This window comes from Manis pentadactyla, chromosome 1, assembly GCF_030020395.1.
Source record: "Manis pentadactyla isolate mManPen7 chromosome 1, mManPen7.hap1, whole genome shotgun sequence".
In the NCBI taxonomy this organism is placed as follows: Eukaryota; Metazoa; Chordata; class Mammalia; order Pholidota; family Manidae; genus Manis; species Manis pentadactyla.
Window position 1 is genome coordinate 93,103,229 of NC_080019.1, and position 23,749 is coordinate 93,126,977.

The following is a 23,749-nucleotide window of genomic DNA, read 5'->3' on the forward strand; positions in this document are numbered from 1 at the left end:
GATTAGACTTTAAAATTATCTGTTTTATCTTTAAAATATGTTTATGTTTTATACTTAGGTTGCTCTTGGTAAATATGATGCTTTGTTATTAGCAAGGTTTGCTCCAGATTTTTAAGATTCAGTCATAAATATTTTGACTATGTAAAATGATAAAAGACTTAAGTATTCTTTTATGTAATTTTTTTCTTGATATTTTCGTCTCTGCTATTTTGATGAAATATAAAAGGTGTTGGGGTTTTTTTCTACGTGCCTGTCCATTTTCTTTTGTTGTATAGAGTACAAGCAGGCTACTTTTGTGAAGTAAACTGCATTTTGCCTGAGCATGTTCAGACACAATTTTCTCCACCATCAAACCAAATGGCTGCCTGGCAGTCAGCATTGAAGGTTTCTGATTATGGTTTTTTTTCTTTTCTCTTTGTAATTAAACTCCATAAATGTAAATATTTAATGTTAGTCTAAGATTTTAATCACTTAAAGTTTTATATTAATGATTGCAAACAAAAGTTTTCCACTCTCACATGCACCAGGACTTTTCGTTTTCAATCATTTGGATTTCTTCTATTATTACCAAGAGAAATAAGTAATTTCCTTTTCCTTTAATGGTTTTGTTATTAGAAAGTTAGGACATTAAGTTTGAAACATCCTCATTAAGCCCAGCGTTTATTGAGGAATTCCTAATACCAGGTTTATGAGGAAAGTTTAATACCACCTTAGGACAGGATTCCTGCTACAGTTTAACCATGAAGGGTCGTGTGGAAAATCCTTTGTTCTAGAACATGAACTTTAATTATATTATTGTTAACATTTGATAATATTGCCACAGTAATTGTAGATTATATACACATTGCTTGAATTTTGTTTAATAGAAAAGTTAACATTGTATTTATATTGAATGAACATTCTTGGTGGGGAATAATCTTTGACTATGTGTATATGTGGATGTATATTTATAATTTCATAGTGTTTATGTAAAGGATTATAAATACACATTTCTTACCTCCTTATGTAAAATTAAAACTCAAATTTTGAGAATATCAGTAGAAAGAACATTTTTATTTGTATCTTACTAAATCTGATTAAGTTACTGATTTACAAATTTAGTTGCTCGTTACTATTGAGTTTGTTAGTGGACTGTTCCTAATTCTCACTTAAATTGAGTTAGCTCTGAGGCATCTTACTACACTGATGGACAGTGATTTCATGTGACACCTTCGTAAGAGTGTATATCAATGACACCTTAATAAAAAAATAAAATAAAAGAGGATAGTCAACACAAAAATAAATAAGATTGAGTTAGCTAACCATACACAATAAATGTGAAATATGACTTCTTTTAAAGGGTGAAGTTGAACAAATTGCTTTGATGAAACCAAAAGGCCAGACTGAACATGATGAGGGTATGCTTGAATATTTAGAAGATATAATTGGTTGTGGACGGCTAAATGAACCTATTAAAGTCTTGTGTCGAAGAGTTGAAATATTAAATGAACACAGAGGAGAGAAGGTGAATGGTGAATCTTCTATGGACTTTTGTTGTAAATCAGAATGTTTTATTAACAATTTGAGTCATATATTCAAGTTATGATAGATCATATTTATTGAAGAAACATTTATTTTAGATTAAATTTTACATTTTTCTTATTGACAAGATAAACATCATGTTTTTATCTAATGTTGGCATATTTTAAACTCAGATTGTACATATGAAGTGTTTGAACATTTTATACACCTTAAATTTTTGTAGTTAAACAGAGTTAAGATGGTGGAAAAAGAAAAGGATGCCTTAGAGGGAGAGAAAAACATAGCCATTGAATTTCTTACCGTGGAAAATGAAATATTTAAAAAAAAGAATCATGTTTGTCAATATTACATGTAAGTATCTTAATTTTATCAGTTTTTTAGTTTCTGATGTTATGTGAAAGCCCTCTTTTCCTTAGAGAAATGTGAAGACTGAAGTGAGAAAAGTTTACCATAGTATTAAAGCTGACTTTAAGTATCCTACTTTAACTGGGAGGTGCCTTTGCCTCCCAATATAAGTAGTAGTATATACTTAATAGTTTCATAGTACATTCTTTTAATTTATGTAATAGATTTGATTTTGTTTATATGTGACCTATTTGTTCCTAAATCTAGCTTGACCCTGGGTTGGTTCCTTCTCCAATCCACCTCCACCTCAAAAAGCCCTAGCTAATTGTAAATTGACTGTAGTTAAAATAAGCTGTTTCTAAAGTAATCTTACTAAAATAGTTATGCAGTTTTAGAAATGACATATCTCTGACTTTTTTTTCTCCTCCCTCAGTTATGATCTGCAGAAACGAATTGCTGAAATGGAAAGTCGAAAGGAAAAGATTCATCAAGATACCAAAGAAATTAATGAGAAGAGCAATATACTGTCAAATGAAATGGAAGCTAAGAATAAAGCTGTAAAAGATGCAGAGAAGTAATAATCTTTTGGAAAGTACTAAAAGTATTTAGGTTTAGTTAACTTTATTATATGTGTGTGTTTAAAACTTACTGCCATCACAGTAATACATTTGCCATCATAAAAATTGTGTCCCTTTGCAAACAAAAAGCTTAATTGCCCTGCACTAGTTCTTTAATAGATTGAATGCCTAACACTGATGTCTTAAGAAAATGGAGGATGCTACCCCCCAGTGGCAGAACACAATAACACAAAATCACAGCAAAAAAAGCCTTTAGCCTGATGGGTTAGTTGTCTTAAGAATGTCTACAAATCTAATTGAGGTAAAGTTGGGGTTCTTCTACATAGATTTTTTTTAAGTTTTATCATTACCTTTCTCTGAGCCAGTGTTCAATGACACCAATCTTTCTTACCTTTGTGATTGTCTTTATTAAAATGAGTTTTATTTATTTTAATGGTAAAGTTTTTCTATACCTAGATATCATAGTCACTGGAAAATGTAGTGTTTCCCATCCAGCTTAGAAGGCCAAAATAACTCATAATTACACATTTCCAGATATGATGGGAGAGGAGGATCAGCTTAAAACAGGTCACTTTAGGATCCTACTTTTAAGAGCTTGGATACATCTATGAAACCAGTGTCCCAGGTGGGGTATGTAACATGGCTTTAAAATATCTGAATATCTCAATAGTGACTGATGGTTTTTTCTTGCTTTGCTAGGAAACTGAATAAAATTACAAAATTTATTGAGGAAAACAACGAAAAATTTACACAGCTAGATTTGGAAGATGTTCAAGTTAGGGAAAAATTAAAACATGCTATAAGTAAAGCCAAAAAACTGGAGAAACAACTTCAAAAAGATAAAGAAAAGGTAGGTTTTAGGGCAAAAAATTTCTTAAAATTTCATGTCTGAATATCAGATCTAGTTTTCATGGATATGCTTGCCCCTTATAACCTAAGATAGTTGGGACTCTGAATGTTAAATGTTTTAGGATGTACTCTGAACCTGACTTTTTCCCCAAAATGAAATATTGCATCCATTGACTGAGCTTTAGAACTTATATTTCTATGATACATGTTATTGGGGAACCATTTAAGAAATCAATGATTCTATTTTGTTGATAAATGATTTTCCTAGGATAATGGTTTAAGAAAACATTTTTGGATATGTATTGTAGACCTTTAAAAATGTTCCTGCCTCCTATAAGGATAAATTTAAGAGTGTCAGAGCAGTAATTCCCCTAAAAAGGAGAAAAGGGGAAGCTCATAATTTACAACAAGGGGTTGATAAGGTATTCTGAGGTTTTAAAAAAAGATGAAGCTTAGACAAGAATAGCTAACTTACTAGGAGCCAGCCTCAAATAATCAATTAGTTTGGGGTCTGTAACAACATTCATAGTTCTATCACATATTAGAAGGTATGACACCTAAACCCTCTTGCCCCAAAAAAGTGTTATACCATGTAAATACGTATGAAATATAGGCTCTTCCTTTTTATCTTATTTAAGTGTTCTCCATATGTATTGTTTGTAAAATACTTTCTTCTCAGTACAGTAACAGATCTTACATGATACCATTTTGGGAAATACTGAGCTTTGATACTAAACAATCAGAAAAAAAACAAAATAGAGGATTTGAGAATAACCCTCACAGTATACAGACTAAGCCAAATCTAACTATTTCAGAGGTATTAAACTTTCGGGATCAATATAGATAAGTGATTATTACCAGAAGATATTAATGGAGTAAAATGTTAGTCTTCATGTTGATGCTAGAAGGGTAAAGCTGTGGAAGATTAGGATTTGAGAAAGGCCAGGGGTATGAAGGTAATTTATAGTAAGTTGTAATATACTATGAGGGCTATTTAGGAAATACCATAGTGTCAGAGCATATTAATAGGTGAAGAAAGATAATAAAGCCTAAAAATGAAACAGAAGGAAGAAAGACTTGATGCCCAGCCAGGAGTATTTTCTTTCATAACGAATTAGGAATTCATATAATTATTTATCATTAGACTGAGATAATATATAAATTTCAGTGAATTGTAAAGTACTCCTTGTTAAAGCCAGCTAGTTCAAACCTTATTACAAAGAAAACCATAAAGACCTATAATACTCTGAGAAATACTTTTAAATAAGTCAAATATTGATGTATTGGATAACCTTAAAAGTACATGGTCCTGTAACTTTAATTTCGTTTATTTTCTTAGGTTGAAGAATTTAAAGGTATACCGGCCAAGAGTGAGAATATCATAACTGAGACAACAACTAGAAACAGTGCCCTTGAAAAGGAAAAAGAGAAAGAAGAGCAGAAATTAAAGGAAGTTATGGATAGCCTTAAACAGGAAACACAAGGTCTTCAGAAAGAAAAAGAAGTAAGAATCTTTCTCAGTTGTTATTTATTTGAGTGGCTTTTTTTTTTTTTTCACTTGAAAGTTATTTTTGTAGTAATAGTAAAAACTGAAATATTAGAGAAAGAAGTTTGGACTTTTAGTATCAAACATTTTTAAAAATAGCATAGTATCTTTCTCCCTATTTTTGTTTTCTGCTTTTCCATTGTAAAAGAAAAGTTAACTGAATGATAATTTAAAATGGTAACAAAAAATAATGACATGTCAAATAGTTTGTTATATATGCCATTCCTTTCATCATCAAATTTTCTTTTTCATTATTTTCTTGCTAATTTAATTGGTTGCTACCTATAAAAACCTGGGACTACACTGATCACTAGTTGAGATCTTTGCTTCTGTACTTCTTGAATAATAGTTTAAAACTATGGTTAAAACTGTGTCAGTTCTTGGTTGAAGTTCTGTATCAGTTATTTATTATCTCTACTCTTGTGTTAGTTGTTATGTCTCCAAGTCACCTTTCTCAAAATGAGGAAGAAAATATTACCAATCTTGTCAATCTCTGTGAAAATAAAATTCATAAATACTTATATAAAATGCCTAGAAAGTAAGAAATTAGTAAGTGTTAGCCACTGGTTATTTTAGCACTTCATGAATAAAACAAGCAAATGTCAGGTTGTCATTGATAAGTCTTAACCTACCCAACAGAGTTATAAGCACAAAGTTTAGCTGTCTTTGTTTATATTCACTACAGCTTTTTTGACATAATAGTCCATTGATTTCATGTTTTCTTTAATTAAAATCACGTATTAAAAACAATGTATTGTTCTCATTTCAATTTAGGTTTGAAAACATGTATTTCAGATTTAATAGAGTCTGTCACATTTTAACAGAGTCGAGAGAAAGAACTTATGGATTTCAGCAAATTGGTAAATGAAGCACGTTCTAAGATGGATGTAGCCCAATCAGAACTTGATATCTATCTCAGTCGTCATAATACTGCAATGTCTCAATTAAGTAAGGCCAAGGAAGCTCTAATTGCAGCTTCTGGGACTCTTAGAAAAAGGAAAACTGCTATCGAAGATATAGAGGCAAAACTCCCTCAAACTGAACACAAGTTAAAGGAGGTAAATATTTGCTTCTGCATTTTATCTGAACATTGTTTATCAACCGTGGCCTTATATAGGTTTTTTTATTTTTAGTCTCAACATCTGGGGTGACTGGTATATGCTTTGTGTGCATGTGTGTGCATTTAATCTTCCCCATACAAATGAATGGGGTTAGTATTTCAGTATTGCATCTGACATGAATTAATATCAGAAAACTAACCACATACTCCCCCAGAAGTATCACACAGCAAATAACACTGCCACCACCACCATAATTTCCCATGGAAATATTTTTAACAAAAGTTTGTGTTTACCTAAATCTAAGAGTAGACAACTCCTATGAGGATAAATGAAAAACACAAATATACATATGAATATGCAAACCAACTTCCTTAGTGTATTTTTTCTGGGTTTGAATTTATATAGTTTCTTTGGGACTGCAAATCATTTAAAACTAATCAAGATGTCTAGCTTAATTAACTCATCAGTTCCCCTTCCTATCATTAAGGGAATTAGATACCCAAGGGATTTCATAAAGTCTTTCAATTTAGTAAATGCACAATCTGGTCATCATGGATTTCATGACCATGTAGAATTTAATGTAAACTTAAGCCAATGACAACTTCTATCTTCCTGGTAAATCAATGTATTTGGATACTGGGTATCTAATTTGAGCTTTTATGTATGACTGACTGTAAAGGTAATAACTTGAAGCTAGGAGATGAGGAAGAATGTCAGCCAGAAAAGTGTGGCTGCCCTAACTTAAATATTGAGAAACAGAGTTTGGATTTCTGTGTGTATGTGTGGTTCTTCTCTTGTTAGCAGTATAGCGCTGCCCAGTCACCCATATCTAGGGTCCTCCACCAAGGTCTATTTCGTGTTTTTGGTTTTGGTTTTTATAAACAACATATTTAATTCTCACAGTTCTGGAGGCTGGAAGCCCAAGACCAGGATGCCCACATAGTTGGATGAGGGCTCTCTTCCTGTTTTATAGCTGGTGCCTTCTCTCTGTGTCTTCACATGGTGGAAGGCCCATGGTCTGTTTGATTAGTGCAGAAGAATTAGGACACACTTATACATAACTATGTGGTGCTGCACTGGAATTTCCACAGCCCCATCTTTACTTGTTCTGTCAATGTACTGCTCATAGAACCATACTATACTTATATTCCTTACAATTGACCCCAAAAATTTGTGTCCTCTGTAAAACTTTAATATTTGTCAAAATCAAACTGGCAGTTGCAATATAGCACCTTACTGGTTCAATTTTTTATTGTTGGTCTTTTCTGTCTTATTTGAGGCATTGCAACTAATTCTGTGCTGTGGCTGGGCTAACTGCTTCTGGGATTCATTTTCTTTATTTTTCACTTTTAGAAGGAAAAAGAACTTCAAAAACTTACACAGGAAGAAATTAATTTCAAAAGTTTGGTTCGTGATCTTTTCCAAAAAGTTGAAGAAGCAAAGAGTTCCTTAGCAATGAGTCGAAGTAGGGGGAAAGTCCTTGATGCAATAATTCAAGAAAAAAAATCTGGCAGGATTCCAGGAATATATGGAAGATTGGTAAAGTGGATGTATTTGGAAATGATTACATTTTTCTCAGGAAAGACATTGTAACAAGTTTTCTTAAGACTTAACTGTATATAGAGTGTCACTGTATATAAAATATTGATTTGTTTTAAACAGCATTCCTTTTTAAACATTTTGTTCTTATACTCAGGCATGATAAAATTCTTTGTGGTATGTATTCTCTCATATTGAAAAGCTTTTTTCTTTTGCTTTGTCTTAAATAATTATAATCATTTTAATACCAAGAATAAAACTAACTCTAGTAGCAATAAGCAAACTTACCAAAACTACTTTGTTCTTTTTCTAAAAAGTAAGAGTTTGTTAAGTTATATTCTTGGTTTATACCATTACACTGAAGGTTGAGGCTAGAGTTAAGGAAATCAAGAAGAGAATATGTAAAAACCCAATAACAATAGTGGAGACCTAACCATTCCTGAGCCTGAAGGTAGAAGTAAGTTGTGGCCAAGAGGAAATGGGGAAAATAAATATTTCAACCCCATTCATCTCCTACCCTGCCATCACTAGCAGGTGCTTCACATTGGCTAAAGCTAGACAGTCAAAGGTGCCAGTTGGTGTAGTCCCTGAGTTAGCCTTCTGGAAGCAAGGTAGAAGGAAGAAGAGAGAATGATTCAGAAGGGCAAATGAAAATTAATGAACATGATTGCTTCCATGTCTACATGTCAAGTAACTTCTACCTTATGTTCTTGAAGATAAACAACTTGATCCGTTTCATTTGCTCTCAAGTAAAAGGAAGCTAGTCAATGAACGCTGCTTGATAGCTGACTTTTTAATAAGCAGGCAAATGTGTTTCATCAGGACTTATATAATCTCAGTTGGCTTTCAATAATTCAAAGTCTTATATTTTTCTTATAGTAATTTTAGGTTTCAAATCTTCATATCATGTTAACCATTTTCATGCAATAAGAACAGTTTTCATTTTATGCTCATTAAAAATTCAAACTGTATCCATGCATTTTTTTTTAAGGTAGACTAAAGAAAAGCTCTAGTAACCATTGCCTCTGCAAAGCAGGGGGAGGATTGAGTTAAAGGAACTTCTGTGTGTGTGTGTACTGTTAATTGTGCTTTTTGAAACCATGTGTAAAGTAAAATTTTTTTTCAATTAAAAATGACTTGCAAAAATCTGTAGGAATAATAATGAAATGATATGGTACCTAATTCCTTGCTGTTTATACAATGATTTCCCCCCCTCCTTTTAATCATTAGGGGGACTTAGGAGCAATTGACGAAAAATATGATGTTGCTATTTCATCCTGTTGCCATGCATTAGACTACATTGTTGTTGATTCTATTGATACAGCTCAAGAATGTGTAAACTTCCTTAAAAGACAAAATATTGGAGTTGCAACCTTCATAGGTTTGGATAAGGTGAGTTTTTGAAATAATACATGTAATTTAATTTTCAAGTTCCAAGTGTGTTTTAATTTTTGCATCCTAGGTTTTTCTTCATAGCTATTCAGTGAACACCTGGTAGGTTTTAAGAATTGTTTTGGGCTCTGGGGTTACATACTTGTGAAAAAAATCTTGAAATGCTTCCCTTAAAGGACTATACATTCCAATGTTAGAGTGACTGGTAAATTGCATTTCTAACTTTAATCAGTAACTTTTTTTTTAAATAAAACCTTTATTGAAAACAGTTCGCATCTATGAAATTCACCATTTTAAAATATACAGTTCGGTGGGTTTTTAGTACATTCACAAGGTTGTTCAACCACAATCACTGTCCAATTCCAGAATATTTTCATCACCCCAAAAAAAAGAAACCTCATACCCATTTATCTACATGTCTGTCCTTGCACTTGTACCACACTGCCTTTACTGCTGTAGCTTTATAGTGAGCTTTGAAACCAGGAGTCTTAATTTTGTTCTCTTATATCAAGGTTATTTTGGCTATTCTGCATCCCTGTAATTTCCATATGAATTGTTAGATAAGCTGGTCAATTTCTGCCCAAAAAAGAAAAAGGTACAGATAACTGGGATTTTGATACAGGTTGCATTGAACCTTATAGATCAGTTTGGGTGGTGGTATCGCAATCTTAACAATATTAAATCTTACATAAACCTGGGATGTTTTCTGTTTATTTAGGTCTAATTATATGATAATTTAGGCTTACTGTTTTTAAAAATCTTATAAATGGAATTTTCTTAATCTCATTTTCAGATTCATTCTGGTGTGTAGAAATACAATTAATTTTTGTATATTGATCTTCTGTCCAACTTTGCTTTATTCATATTAATTTTAATAGTTGTGTGTGTAAATTTCTTATTCCATGTAAGATCATGTCATCAGTGAATATAGTTTTCCAATAACTTATTTTTTAAAATAAGTGAAGTAATACTGAATTTTGTAGATAATCAGAACCTTGTATACTTGTCCTTACATTTTATATGTGTAGATTACTTATGTGATACCTAAAAGAAATTATATATTAATACATATTTTTTACTTCTAGATGGCCGTATGGGCAAAGAAAATGACCAAAATTCAAACTCCTGAAAATACTCCTCGCTTATTTGATGTAGTAAAAGTGAAAGACGAGAAAATTCGCCAAGCTTTTTACTTTGCTTTACGTGACACTTTGGTAGCTGACAACTTGGATCAAGCCACAAGGGTAGCATATCAAAAAGATAGAAGGTGGCGAGTGGTAACATTACAGGGGCAAATCATAGAACAGTCAGGTAAATAGTGGTTTTTTTTTTTCCTGCCATTGAGTTTATTTAATCTTGGGGGAGACATCTAAATCTGACTCTTCTGTTCTCCAGGTACAATGACTGGTGGTGGAAGCAAAGTAATGAAAGGAAGGATGGGTTCATCAGTTGTTCTTGAAATCTCTGAAGAAGAGGTCAGCATATATAAAATAATAACATACATAAAAATTATATACAAAATAATAAAATAACTTTGTTGACAAATATATACCTATATAAAATTCAGCCATTTTAAGTATACTGTGCTCAAATTTTAAGTATATCGAACTTTCTATAAATGACTAATATATAAACTTTGAGATGTTTTTGTGTAAAACTGTTTAAAGTTCTAGGAATAAATCATGTTAATTAGAATGTATATGCTCAACGTATATATCTTTTCCTGTTTGGATCATACAGATATTTCATAATTCAACCATTCTCTTAATTGTTTGACATTTAATTTGGTTTTTCTCATAATTACTTCTGCATTACATAATTGTTTTTTTCTACTTCAAAATAATTCTTACAGTGTAAGTATAATAGAAACTTCTGATGTATATTTCAAAATTTTATTTCAAAACATTTTATGCGCAAGTATATGAGAATGTCCAAATATCCAGGGAAAACTTTTGTGTCCCATTATTACCCTCAGAATGCTGTATATACTTTTTTCTTAAAAACATACACTTGGATATTCTGGATACCTAATTTTTTCCAAAGTGATGTGTCTTGATTTTTTCCATATTTTGAAATAGTTTATATCCTTTCACTTAAATATTGCATAGTGTACCTCTGTTGAAGTAATAGGTAACTATACAACACTTAAAATTGTCTTTCCATCTGATTGTCTGATGCAGAAATTAGTTGACCATCTCCTAAGCTTTAGGATTGGAAATTGGAACTGGGGTGTTTTGTTTCCATATATAGTCTTTAAGATCAGAAGTTTGGATTATTCTTCATAAATTGACTTTACTGTTAATCTGAAATGGCTCTTGGAGAAAACCTATTTCACTAGTACTCTTCTTTGTAGGTAAATAAAATGGAATTACAGCTGGAGAGAGACTCTCAAAAAGCAGTGCAAATCCAGGAACAGAAAGTACAACTGGAAGAAGCAGTAGTTAAGTTAAGGCATAGTGAACGAGAAATGAGGAGTACACTAGAAAAGTTTACTGCAAGCATCCAGGTACCCTTATCAGTATTAACTAAAAGCACTGGAATTCAACAGCAATTTGACAGAAGCATTTTGCTATTTGCTTACTTCTTTAAGATAGAGACCCATCCTCCTTCTCCCTTCTTAGTAGAAGGCCTGTCTTGGGATGATTTTGTTTCCCTAAGTACTAATGAATAAATGCCCTGCCAGAATGTTGATTCAGCTACAGGTATTCCTGATTTCCGTTTGTGCTTCACAGAAATGTGTCTTCCTTTAACCATATGACCCTTTATTTTCATTCTTTTTCAAAGTTGAATGTTTTTTTAATTACAAAAAAGCAATGCATGCCACTATCTTATTAAAAAACAAAACCAAAAATAGTTTTCAGAAAATACCTAAAAGATCATCACCCTCACTTCTCATTTATATCCTTCAACTTTTTCATGAACGTGACTAGTTTGCATGTATGTGTTCATGTATATGGTAGATACGGATATACACGTTAAATATGCATATGGATTTTTAATGATTCATACTAAATTTTATTCACTTAATAAATTACAGTTTTCTTTCCAAACCAATGTAAATTTACTTTGTTGGCAATTACTGCATTTTATTTGCACCACAAGTTGCTGTTTCTGTAATTATGAACACTGCTATGTTCAAAATACTCTTATACACTCACCCAATTATTTCCTTAGGTTAGATTCCTAAAATTACAATTATTACCCAGTAATTGTACAATGTTTAAGGCATTTATTGCATAATGCCAAATTGTCCTCAAAAGGATGTTTCATTTACTGCTACTGACATACCTTGTTTTATTGTGCTTCACTTTATTGCACTTCACAGGTGTTGCATTTATTACAAATTGAAGGGTTTGTGGCAACCTGCATCCAGCAAGTCTGTTGAAAAACAGTGCTGTTTTTCCACTATGCATGTCTCTGTCACATTTGTAATTCTCAAAATACTTTAAACTTTATTACTGTATTTGTTATGGTTGTCTTCTATGATCAGTGAGCTTACTATTACAATTGTTTTGGGGTGCCATGGACTTGGTCCGCGTAAGATGGCAAACTTAATTAATAGATGTGTATGTGCTAACTGCTTTACCGACCAGCAGTTTCCGAATTGCTTCCTTCAGGCCCTCCTGTTCTGAGACACAATATTGAAATTAGGCTAATTAGTAAATAACCCTGCAATGGCATCTAGGTATTCAAGTGAAAGGAAGAGTCACAGGTTTCTTACTTTAAAACAAAAACTAGAAATGATTAAGCTTAGCGAGGAAAGTATGACAAAGCTTTGACAATCCGAAAGAAAGCTACTCCTCTTGTACCAAATAGCCAAGCTGTTAATGCAAAGGAAAAGTTCTTGAAGAAAATTAAAAGTGCTATTCCATTGAACAAATGAATGATAAGTCAAAGCAGCCTTATTAGTGACAGGGAGAAAGTTTCAGTGGACTGGGTAGGGTAAACCAGCCACAACATCCCCTTAAGCCAAAGCCTAATCCACTGCAAGGCCCTAACTCTTCAGTTCTGTGGAAGCTGACAGAGGTTAGGATGCTGCAAAAGGAAAGTTGCAAGCTAGCAGAGGTGGGTTCATGAGGTTTAAGAAGCCATCTCCATAACATAAAAGCACAAGTACTGGTGTAGAAGCTGCAACAAGTTAACCAGAGAATCTAGTGAGGATAATTAATAAAGGTGGTTACACTAAATAACAGATTTTCCATGTAGAGGAAACAGTCTTATATTGGAAGAAGGTGCCTTCTAGGATTGATGGCTAGGAAGAAGTCAGTTCCTGGCTTCAAAGGACAGGCTGGCTCTTTGGGGCTAAAGCAGCTGGAATGACTTTAAGTCGAAGCTACTGCTCAAATACCATTCTGAAAATTCTAGGGCTCTGAAGAACACCAAAACCCGAATGGCAGCAAATCTGTTCACAACGTGGTTTACTGAATATTTTAAGCCCACTGTTGAGACCCACTGCTCAGAAAAAAGATTGCTTTAAAAATATTACTGTTCATTGACAATGCACCTGGTCACCCAAGAGCTCTGCTATAGACAGACAACAAATTCATGTTATTTTCATGCCTACTAACATAACATCCACTCTGCAGCCAGTGGATCAAGGAGTCATTTCAACTTTCAAGTCTTACGCAATGTATTTCTTAAATAATGCTATAGCTGCTATACATAGTGATTTCTATGATGGATTTGGGCAAAGCAAATAGAAAACCTAGAAAGGATTTACCATTCTAGATGTCATTGAGAACATTTATGATTCATGGGAAGAGGTCAAAATACCAACATGAACAGGAGTTTGAAAGTTGATTCTAATCCTCATGGGTGACTTTGAAGGTTTAAGACTTAAGGGAGGAAGGAACTGCAGATGTGGTAGAAACAACAAGAGAACTAGAATTAGAAGTGAAGCCTGAAGATGAGGCTGAATTGCTGCATCTCCTGATCAAACTTGAATGGAGCTGCTGCTTATGGATGAGCAATGAAAGTGATTTCTTGAGATGAACTACTCCTGGTGAAGGTGGTGTGAAGATTGGAAATGATAACAAAGGATTTAGAATATGACATAAACCTAGTTGATAAAGCACCGGCAGGGTTTGAGAGGATTGACTTAAATTTTGAAAGATGTTCTGTCTTTCAAAATGCTGTCAAAACACATCACATGCTACAGAGAAATCATTTCTGAAAGGAAGAATCAGTTGCTACAGCAAACTTCATTGTTAATCTTGTTAAGAAATTGACACGGCCACAAACACCACCCTGATCAGTGAGCAGGTAAGATCCTACACCAGCTCAAAGATTATGACTTGCTGAAAGCTCAGATGACAGCATTTTTTTAGCAATATATTTTTTAATCAAGGTATATGTATAGCTTTTTTAGTACAATGCTGCTACACACTTAATAGATTATAGTGTGGGATAAAAATAAATAGGCACTGAGAAACCAAAAAAATTCATTTGGCTCACTTTGTTGAGGTATTTGCTTTTTGCAGTGGTCAGAAACCAAACCTGCAACATCTCTAAGGTATGCCTGTAGTAACATATGTAAATAATTACTTTTCCAAGTCTTTTGACACTAGGTAGTCTTCAGTATGTTGTAATTTTGCTACTCTAATGTAGGAAAAAAATAAGATTTTTAACTTGTCTTTGTAATAAGTTTACATATCATTTTAAGTGTTGGACATTTTCATATTTGATATCAGTTCATGTTTTTTGCCCTTTTCCTATTAGTGTTTGTCTTTTTCTTTAAGATTTTGTTTTTGGGGTTTTTTTATTATTCAGAATGTTTAAGGCAAATGTTACTATTACTAAGTTAAAATACTGACCTTGAATGTAAAAACATTTCTGTAGCGTTTGTCAGAGCAAGAAGAATATTTGAATGTCCAAGTTAAGGAACTTGAAGCTAATGTACTTGCTACAGCTCCTGATAAGAAAAAGCAGAAATTGCTAGAAGAAAATGTTAGTGCTTTCAAAACAGGTATGTTTAAGGATACAGGCTTTTCTTACTCTTTTTTTTTTTTTGTCAGAAGGTTTTTTTTAATGTTTTAAATGTTTAAGATAATTTATAGAATAAAATTTAGCAGCTACATATATTAATGTGCAAGTCACTGCTCTCATTATCTTGTTTCTATTATTTCATTCCAAAAGGTTATAAAATATTATTAAAGTAAGTACTATTAACGTAAATACTTCATTTGACAGGTAAAGCAACCTAGGCACAGAATGGTTTTTATAATTTGCCAAAGGTCACATAACATGTTGTGGGATAGGCATTCAGGACCAAGGCAATCTGATTCCAGGACCCATGCTCTTCATTTCATACTTTGTATATTTTGGCCTACTCATCACAAGAAACCTTTAAGATAGTAGTTGTTTCATAGCTTAAGGAAAGTGATGATCTCGAGAAACTTAATCACATAAGTGAAAGCACACAGAAAATATTTGGTACACATATTGAAGCAAAACAAGATATGAAAATTTAGAGAACATGTATTTTTCCTTCCAGAAGTTTTTCTCTTAGATACATATAAACATGTAAGTGTGCTACCAAAATAGAATATTTAAACAAAAGGAATTCATAGGTTCACAGTCAGAATTGTCTTTGAAATCGAAATCCTGATTATGCACTTAAGCAGCTTGGCTTCTCTTTCCATGTTGACTTCAGTCGAACATAGATAGATGTGAATCTTGTTGCAGGAGGGAATGATGGGTTATGGTGATCACCCATTCCTGGCTTTCCATATCTCAGCTAGTGACCTCAGCACATAGAGTAAACCTTCCTCACATCCCAAGAAAGACCCCTGTTGTTTGAGTTGTTCTCTCAAGACAATTTGGTTCTTGAGACAAAGCAAATATCGATGGTCCATCCCAAAGAACTAGTTGTACTCAAGTTGTAGTACTTATCCAAGAGCTCAAAAAAAATGAGTTTTCTTCCAAAAGAAAGGGGTAAAAAAGATGTTACACAGACAGATGTCCACTATATGCATATTGAATGTTCATCTGAATCTATAAATATTTTTTTGGTAATAATATCTACATTGTTAATATTAAGACAGTCACTCAAATAGAATCTGCTACTGACCAGGCTTTGTTTTAGGAGCTGTTGATTGAGCAGTGAACAAAATTAAGTCCCTCTTCAAGGATCTCACACTTAAAATGGGAAACCTAAACCAAATACATTGCATGTTGTATCAGTGGTACTAGCTGATAAGTAAAACCATGACAGCAGGACAGGGTGGGATGAAGGGTCAGACACACGGTGAGACAGGGCTCTGCTGGAGATAACTTGCACAGAGACTCAAAGGAAGAATGGAGTACTAACCATGTAGATATTTGGGAGAAGAGCAGTCCAATAAAAATGTAGAAAAACTCAAAGTCCCTGAGCCAGGGACTTTGTATTCCTGATTAGGAGTTTCTAAGAATACAAGGAAGCCAGAGTGACTAGAGTAAAGGAGGAAAAATCCAGATAATATAGGGCCTTACAGGCCGTGTCTCCAAGTGACATAGCCCTTTGGAGGGTGATGTACAGGGGAGTCATATCATCTGACAATTTCTCCATCTTATGTTCATTTTAAGCTTATGCCTTGTTTTTGCAGACACATTGATTTCACCCTTGCTCCTCTTTCCCCATGCATAGCCACAGTATTTGTTGTAACTGCTTCAGTGGTACATATTGGTCAGTTGTAAGGCCAAAAATGTGTATCTGTCATTTATAGCAACACTTTCAGGGACTGCAGGAATCTGTGTTTTATTCTTTGAAAAAGAAGCCTTGACTTTTATTAGGAGTCCCATACATATATTTCCTCTCGTGGAACAGTGGCTATAAGGAGACTCTGTTAATGTCTAATATGAATGACCCATTTCTGCAGACATCTTTAAAACTAAATACTTCATTTTTATATTAATTGAGCTTTTAAAAAGATACCTCTAATGTGCAGAGAATAAAGGAGGGCAAGGTGGTATAGAAGAGTGACTTCAAATTACAGATTACATATACACCACAATTTTCACTCCTGTGGAAGACATGCTATTATAGATATTAGAAATGTGTGGTAGATACATGAAAATGTAGAAGGAAATGTCTCTAAAGGTTGGAACTCTTTCCAGCTGCATACCTGGCCCATTTCCCAGTGTAAGTCGAGGTAGCAGCCCCTACCGCAGCTGGTGCCCTGAACCCCAAGTGAATGGAACATGCAGGCAGCCTAAGGGAATTTCAGCTGTAGAGACCATCACTGAGCAAAATGGTTCCTTAAACAAATATAGTATCTTTGACCAGTGTCGGAGGGTGGGGGGTACATTGTAGTACTGGCAATATTAGAACTTTTAAATGTGTATACTTAATATCATTAGGAGAAAAGGGAATCCAGAAGACCAAAATGAGGCTGTTTTTGGTTTTTAAAGAGCCAAGTGGTCTCAGAAATGATGGGCTGATAGATTTCCTAGCAAATCCTACCCCCATCCTCCTGTGCCAAATGCCCATATATGTCCTGGAGGAACTTTATGGGAATCTCCGTAAGTTAGCTCTGTGTTTATGTTTAGAAAGTGTTCTTCATAGCTTGAATTCTTCACCTCTTTTCTACCTTTTCTCTTTTCTGTGTTGTATAGTGAGGATTGATTCAAATACAGAGAAACAGAACCCACTTTGGTTAATATAACTGCGATTTGCATAGTACAAATGTGTGTGTTTTAATAGAGTAGTAGGTTGTTTACAGAATAATTAGGATGGCTGAAGAAAGAAATTCCAGATTGAACATTGAAGAGCAAATCTAGAGTTACTCCACAGAACCATCAAAGAAGCTATGCCTCTTCCACAATTAGAAATCACCTCAAATTGGGAAGCTGGCACTGCAACTACCAACAACAGAAGCACATTGCACCTACTGTAATCTACACTTGGAAGTTAATGCCACTGCCTGTTGATAGTCACAGAGCTTTTGACTTGACACCAGAACCACTAATGCCACCAAGGAAATTTCTCTGTGACCACTTGCCAGCAGAAACATACCTCATTTCATCATATATGCATTTAAAGTTATGTGAATTGTTTTGAGTGGACCTAAATTGTCTGAACCCTGGGTACAAGGGAATCCAAGAAATGTAACTTGTATCTTTCTGTGTCACAAAAAGTGCCAAAATTCTTCCTGTCTCCCTTACTTCCTTGTGGTTGAGTACTTTAAGTTAGTTTAACAGAATAAAATAACTACAGCTTTTTCACAATAGGCAAGTAATAGGCACAAAGCCTGAGGATAAAAATCAGACACCAGTTATCAAGGAGTGACGTTTAAAAAGTTGAAAAGATTATTTGAAAGAGCTTGATAGTATGAAGCCATTAAGAAATAAATGTTATGTTCACAGCTGAGCCAGGGAATTCAACCATGTATTGTTTTTAACACCATTTGTTTTGACATAGGACGTTTCCCCTCGCCCCCAATGTCTAAAATTTCTTTTGCATGTATCAGGTTAAGTCACTGACTGAATAAATTTATATCTAACAAGTCATGCTCAGTCTGGAAACACTAAGTTCTTTGTTTTTTTATTTCAGAATATGACAGTGTGGCTGAGAAAGCTGGCAAAGTAGAAGCTGAGGTTAAAAGGTTACACAATAGCATTGTAGAAATCAATAACCATAAACTCAAGGCCCAGCAAGATAAACTTGATAAAATAAATAAGCAATTGGATGAATGTGCTTCTGCTATTACTAAAGCCCAAGTAGCAATCAAGACTGCTGACAGGTAGAGTATGTGTATACTACCCTAACCTGTCTTCTTCTCTACCTTCAGATTGGAAGAGGTTAATATTTAAATTGAACATCCATTAAAGGATTCTATTACTGTTATTTATTAAGCCTATCTGACAATTTCTCACCTAATAGGACTTTAGAAAGAGGAAACCTATATAAACATTTATCTTATGACCAGCTTTTCTTAAGAAATGAGTAAACAGGTATGCTTTGGCAAAACATAGTTATATAACTCCCCAGTAGTTGTGCAGACTAGAAATCAGTTTTGTTTCTCTGGCTTAAAGGAATAGATGGTGATTAAATGGATCTAGATCTTAAAGAACTAGAGATAAGAATGAGCTCTCTTAAGTTTAAATAATGAGAGTTCCAACTGAGGTACATTTTTGTACATAAGGTGCTCTTAAGGCATGACTTAAAAGAGGCATTTACTTTTAGACATCCATAATATTATGAAACTACAATGTATCTTACTCTAAACCCTTAATCTGAACTTAACATGGGCCTTCATCTCAGAATCAGCATGGTGCAAAAGGCTCTCAGCCACACACACACATGCACAAAAAAAGAATGAGCTCTCTTAGCAAAATTAATTGCATTGATAACTTAGTTTTTAATTAACTATTATTCCATTGTCCCAACTCACAAAAAGTTTTTAATCCATTTATAGCTGTTGTTTTAGAACTAATTTAAAACTATTGGTGTTTGTAAAATAATTAAAGTTAAGTATGTATATGAAATGCTGAAATGTAAAAAGCTGTTAACTTTTCTTAAAATTATAACAAATTGATTGCATATTGGTTATATGATTATGACAATACCTTTTGCTCAAAGATAAGGAGCTAATAAACCATTTGTTCATGTTAGGAGTAAAAAGTTTGTCTAAACACATTTATCAAAGTAGAAAAATCACTTGATTAAGGGAAGAATAGTCATCATTTCCCACCTTTTGAGAACCACTTATTGCCCCGGTGACTTGAACTGGGAGATAATTTATTTGAAGGCGTAGCTTCATGAGTGTAAAGATTGAAGAATCTCCAATCTGCCATAAAATGACAATATAATAATCCAGTGGATAACTTTGCTACATAGTCTAAGATTGTATGATACTAGATGCTTATATAAGGAAGTTTCATTAAATTTTACTTAAGAATTTTATAAAATATACAACATCCCATAAGTATATGTATAACCATATAAAAACCAATTCAAAGATGATTTCGTAAATCACAAATTTTTAAGTCTACAATAGAAAATAAAGTTGCATTGTCAAAAAGTTATTTGGTAGTTTTTTTCAGAAACAGTATAACTACCACATTTTTTATATTTTGCTTGTTTAGAAATCTTAAAAAAGCACAAGACTCCGTCTTTTGTACAGAAAAAGAAATAAAAGATACTGAGAAAGAAGTAGATGACTTAACAGCAGAACTAAAAAGACTTGAGGACAAAGCAACAGAGGTCATAAAGAATACAAATGCTGCAAAGGTAAGACTTAGAAAGGGGAAAGAATAGTTGGTATTTGAAGCAATTTAAAAGATTTGGGTATGTGACATGACTGCTTTGCATCGTATGTACTCAACAGGTTAAGACTTAATTTTATTTGTACAATGAGTACTGTCTTGTAGCTTTTCTGTAAACTGTTGTTTTTAAATGGAAGAAGCATAGGGAATTTTGCCAACTTCGTCTCTGTGATGTGAGGATACCTGTTCTATTTGGGAAGGTCTTATCTATAGCAGTTGTTCTTGGTTTTTAGGAGACCTTACCAGAGATCCAGAAAGAACATCGCGCTCTACTTCAAGAACTAAAAGTAATTCAAGAAAATGAACATGCCCTTCAAAAAGATGCACTTAGTATTAAGTTGCAACTTGAACAAATAAATGGTCACATTGCTGAACATAATTCTAAAATAAAATATTGGCAAAAAGAGGTGAGATTGTTACCTTATAGTTAAATATAACTTTAAATTTTCTTTTATGAAAAAGAATTGGGGTTTTTGTTTTGTGTGTGTTTGAGGTGTGTGGTGATTCTTAGTTCCATAATAACTTCTCTGGTTTATAAAGGGACATAATGAAAAATTATTATATACAGAAAAATCTGGGTAATGGTTAGACTTAGTCAACATTTTCACCTCAGGTGTGATTTGGAGATTTAAGAAAAGGCTACCTGAATTCACTCTGGAACACTACTACTAATTTTCTTGAAGTCCTTTGAAAAATAGTTGATACATGATTAGTCAATACTCCTTAGTATGTATTTCAGTAAGTTAAGTTGTTACTGATTTGGTTTTGGGAGTTTTTACACAATTGTAGTGTGCCTTCCCTAACTCTTACTTAAACTGAACTTTTAGATTTCAAAAATATCATTGCATCCCATTGAAGATAATCCTCTTGAAGAGATTTCTGTTCTAAGCCCAGAGGACCTTGAAGCAATTAAGAATCCAGATTCTATAACAAATCAAATTGCCCTTTTGGAAGCCCGGTGTCATGAAATGAAACCAAACCTTGGTGCCATTGCAGAATATAAAAAGAAGGTATGAATGAAGTGTTGATGTATAATAGAATTCTTTTTAGTCCTTAGCCTAAATTGTGACTTCCAATTTTATATAATAAGTGGTGTTCTCATTTCAAATTTATTAACTTAATAGATGTTTGTGGATATTTTTCTCATGATATTCTTTTTATAGGAAGAATTATATTTACAACGGGTAGCAGAATTGGACAAAATTACTTGTGAAAGAGATCATTTTAGACAAGCATATGAAGATCTTCGGAAACAAAGGCTTAATGAATTCTTGGCTGGTTTCTATATAATAACCAATAAATTAAAGGAAAATTACCAAATGCTTACTTTGGGAGGTGATGCTGAACTGGAACTTGTAGACAGCTTGGATCCTTTCTCTGAAGGAATCATGTTCAGGTTTGTAATAATACTGAGTCTTGAATCCTCCCTGTTACATATCCCTATATGTTCTCCAAACTGTACTTTTAGGGGTGGGATGAAGGGTAGATATATAAGTTGTTTTATTTTATGATAAATACTAATTTGTTTATATATTGGCAGTTCACAGTATAAATTCTGGACAAGCAGCAATGATCTTTTTTTAAATGTTCTAGCCATATCGGTTAAACATCAGAATTTTAAAATTGGAAAGCAAAAAATTACACTGTGAATGGGTAAAAATAGCAAGAAGTACTTATTGGCCTACTGTTTAAATATTAATTTTGATAGGTGATCCTATGTCTTCAATCCTCCCAAAAATGTTTAGCTTTGTGAAAAGCAAATTAGAAGTTCCTGGGAAATACTTCAAAAAGTAATCATGGAAAACAAATCACAGTCTTAACTTTTTTTAGCTTTTCAAGTAATTTTACTAATAAATTTTCATTATTTCAGTGTTCGACCACCTAAGAAAAGTTGGAAGAAGATCTTCAACCTTTCAGGAGGAGAGAAAACACTTAGTTCACTGGCTTTAGTATTTGCTCTTCACCACTACAAACCCACTCCCCTGTATTTCATGGATGAGATTGATGCAGCCCTTGATTTTAAAAATGTGTCCATTGTTGCATTTTATATATATGTAAGTAATCATTTAGATGTTTTCATTCTGAAAATTTCATGGGTTCTACACGTGGAATTCTTTTACTTATTTCTTACTTTTGAGCTTTTTCCTTGTTCTGTGTCCTCTGGAATCAAAGTAGACTGGATCCTTTATTTGAACCAAATATTTCCATTTTGGAAAGGTTAAATATGTATAATGTAAATTAGTAGCAGAAACACAGGTGGAATCTCCAGTCTCCTGCCTAGATCTTTTCTTCTAGAAGACGTCTAGGCAACCATGCTTCAAAAATACCAAACTCCTCTCAAATCCAAATTTCTTTCCATTAATTATCCATGCTATCATTCCTGTTCACTCAACATTTAACTTATTGAACTTACCACCAAAAAAAATATTTCAAGGAAGTAAAGCTTAGATGTTTATTGTATGATTTACCTGTTATTACTTAAGTGTTTCTAACTATCTCTTCTCTTTCTTTCCCTCTAGGAACAAACAAAAAATGCCCAGTTCATAATAATTTCTCTTCGAAATAATATGTTTGAGATTTCAGATAGACTTATTGGAATTTACAAGACATACAATATAACAAAAAGTGTTGCAGTAAACCCAAAAGAAATTGCATCTAAAGGACTTTGTTAAACTTGTTTATGCTGAAGATTTCCTCGAATTGAGCTAGCATATAGATTCAGCATACTGCTGATTTTCTATTTGTAGAGGATTATAAATTGTATAAAATACATATTCCTAAACTGAACCTTATTTAACTGGTTTCTTTTATACTGTTAAGAGACATGTTACAAGTTTAATAAGATATTCTCTGTACCTGCTTCAAGGAAGTTATAAGAATCTGACAATTTTGTAAGTGGCAGATTATGGAGAAAATAAGATGCCTGGAAGGTCAGGTGACTTGCCCTTAGTCTCAAATTGCTACTTTCAAACTCAAAAGTTAGTTAATTGATGAACAATAAAGTTCTAAACTAAACTAGATCATCTTACCAAGATACAATGTACCCTCATGGACCTTTGGCCTACCCTGGAAAAACCTGCCAAGTACTATTATTTCCTAATTTCCTAATGTAGACAATCACTGTATTACTCAAATACTGGGAACTTTTTTTTTTAAGTAATCTTTCTGAATTTAGGATGAGAATTTAAGTATCTTATATATGCATGCTTTTCTAAAACTTGATGTGTTTTACTATTTAAAACACTTCCAAGAGAGCCAGCAAGCTGAGACATTGTCAGAACATAACTACAATTATCTCATTAATAGAAAAGGAAAAATACCCGCTACAGTTGTTATAAAGAGTGAATTACATAGGGGTTAATTCAGTATAAATGTTATTTGCCTATCAAATTGTCAGTTTTTGTTGTTTTGAAAGTATCAGCTCATGAATGTTATGCTGTTACTGGAAATACATTGGTTTTCAGAAGGAATTTTGGTATTGAATCAAAAAGCCTTACCCTAGCTATTTAATTCTAGATATTGATCCTGAGGAATTAAGAGTTAATTAACTTGCTATTAAAGTGGACCATTGTTTAGGTACTAAAAATCCAGTGAAGATGGTTTGTATAATAACATGGCCATTAAAAATGTGAATATATCAGCGTGGACCTAAATAAACAAGATATGAAACTCAA

At 33.2% G+C, this 23,749-nt stretch overlaps 1 protein-coding gene across 2 annotated transcripts in view; it reads left to right on the forward strand.

Annotated features, from left to right (window-relative positions):
• Positions 1-23,749, forward strand: part of SMC4 (structural maintenance of chromosomes 4) — a 34,071-nt gene extending 10,322 nt beyond the window's left edge. For both annotated transcript variants that reach the window (XM_036904065.2, XM_036904066.2), the window contains 19 exons: positions 1,340-1,504; positions 1,745-1,872; positions 2,300-2,440; positions 3,144-3,294; positions 4,633-4,797; positions 5,664-5,897; positions 7,254-7,439; positions 8,670-8,831; positions 9,917-10,142; positions 10,227-10,306; positions 11,185-11,337; positions 14,670-14,796; positions 18,361-18,550; positions 19,896-20,040; positions 20,309-20,482; positions 20,903-21,085; positions 21,239-21,471; positions 21,946-22,129; positions 22,595-23,749. In XM_036904065.2, the coding sequence (XP_036759960.1) occupies positions 1,340-1,504; positions 1,745-1,872; positions 2,300-2,440; positions 3,144-3,294; positions 4,633-4,797; positions 5,664-5,897; positions 7,254-7,439; positions 8,670-8,831; positions 9,917-10,142; positions 10,227-10,306; positions 11,185-11,337; positions 14,670-14,796; positions 18,361-18,550; positions 19,896-20,040; positions 20,309-20,482; positions 20,903-21,085; positions 21,239-21,471; positions 21,946-22,129; positions 22,595-22,747 (3,180 nt within the window). In that variant the 3' untranslated portion in view covers positions 22,748-23,749. The remainder of the gene's footprint in view (positions 1-1,339; positions 1,505-1,744; positions 1,873-2,299; positions 2,441-3,143; positions 3,295-4,632; positions 4,798-5,663; positions 5,898-7,253; positions 7,440-8,669; positions 8,832-9,916; positions 10,143-10,226; positions 10,307-11,184; positions 11,338-14,669; positions 14,797-18,360; positions 18,551-19,895; positions 20,041-20,308; positions 20,483-20,902; positions 21,086-21,238; positions 21,472-21,945; positions 22,130-22,594) is intronic.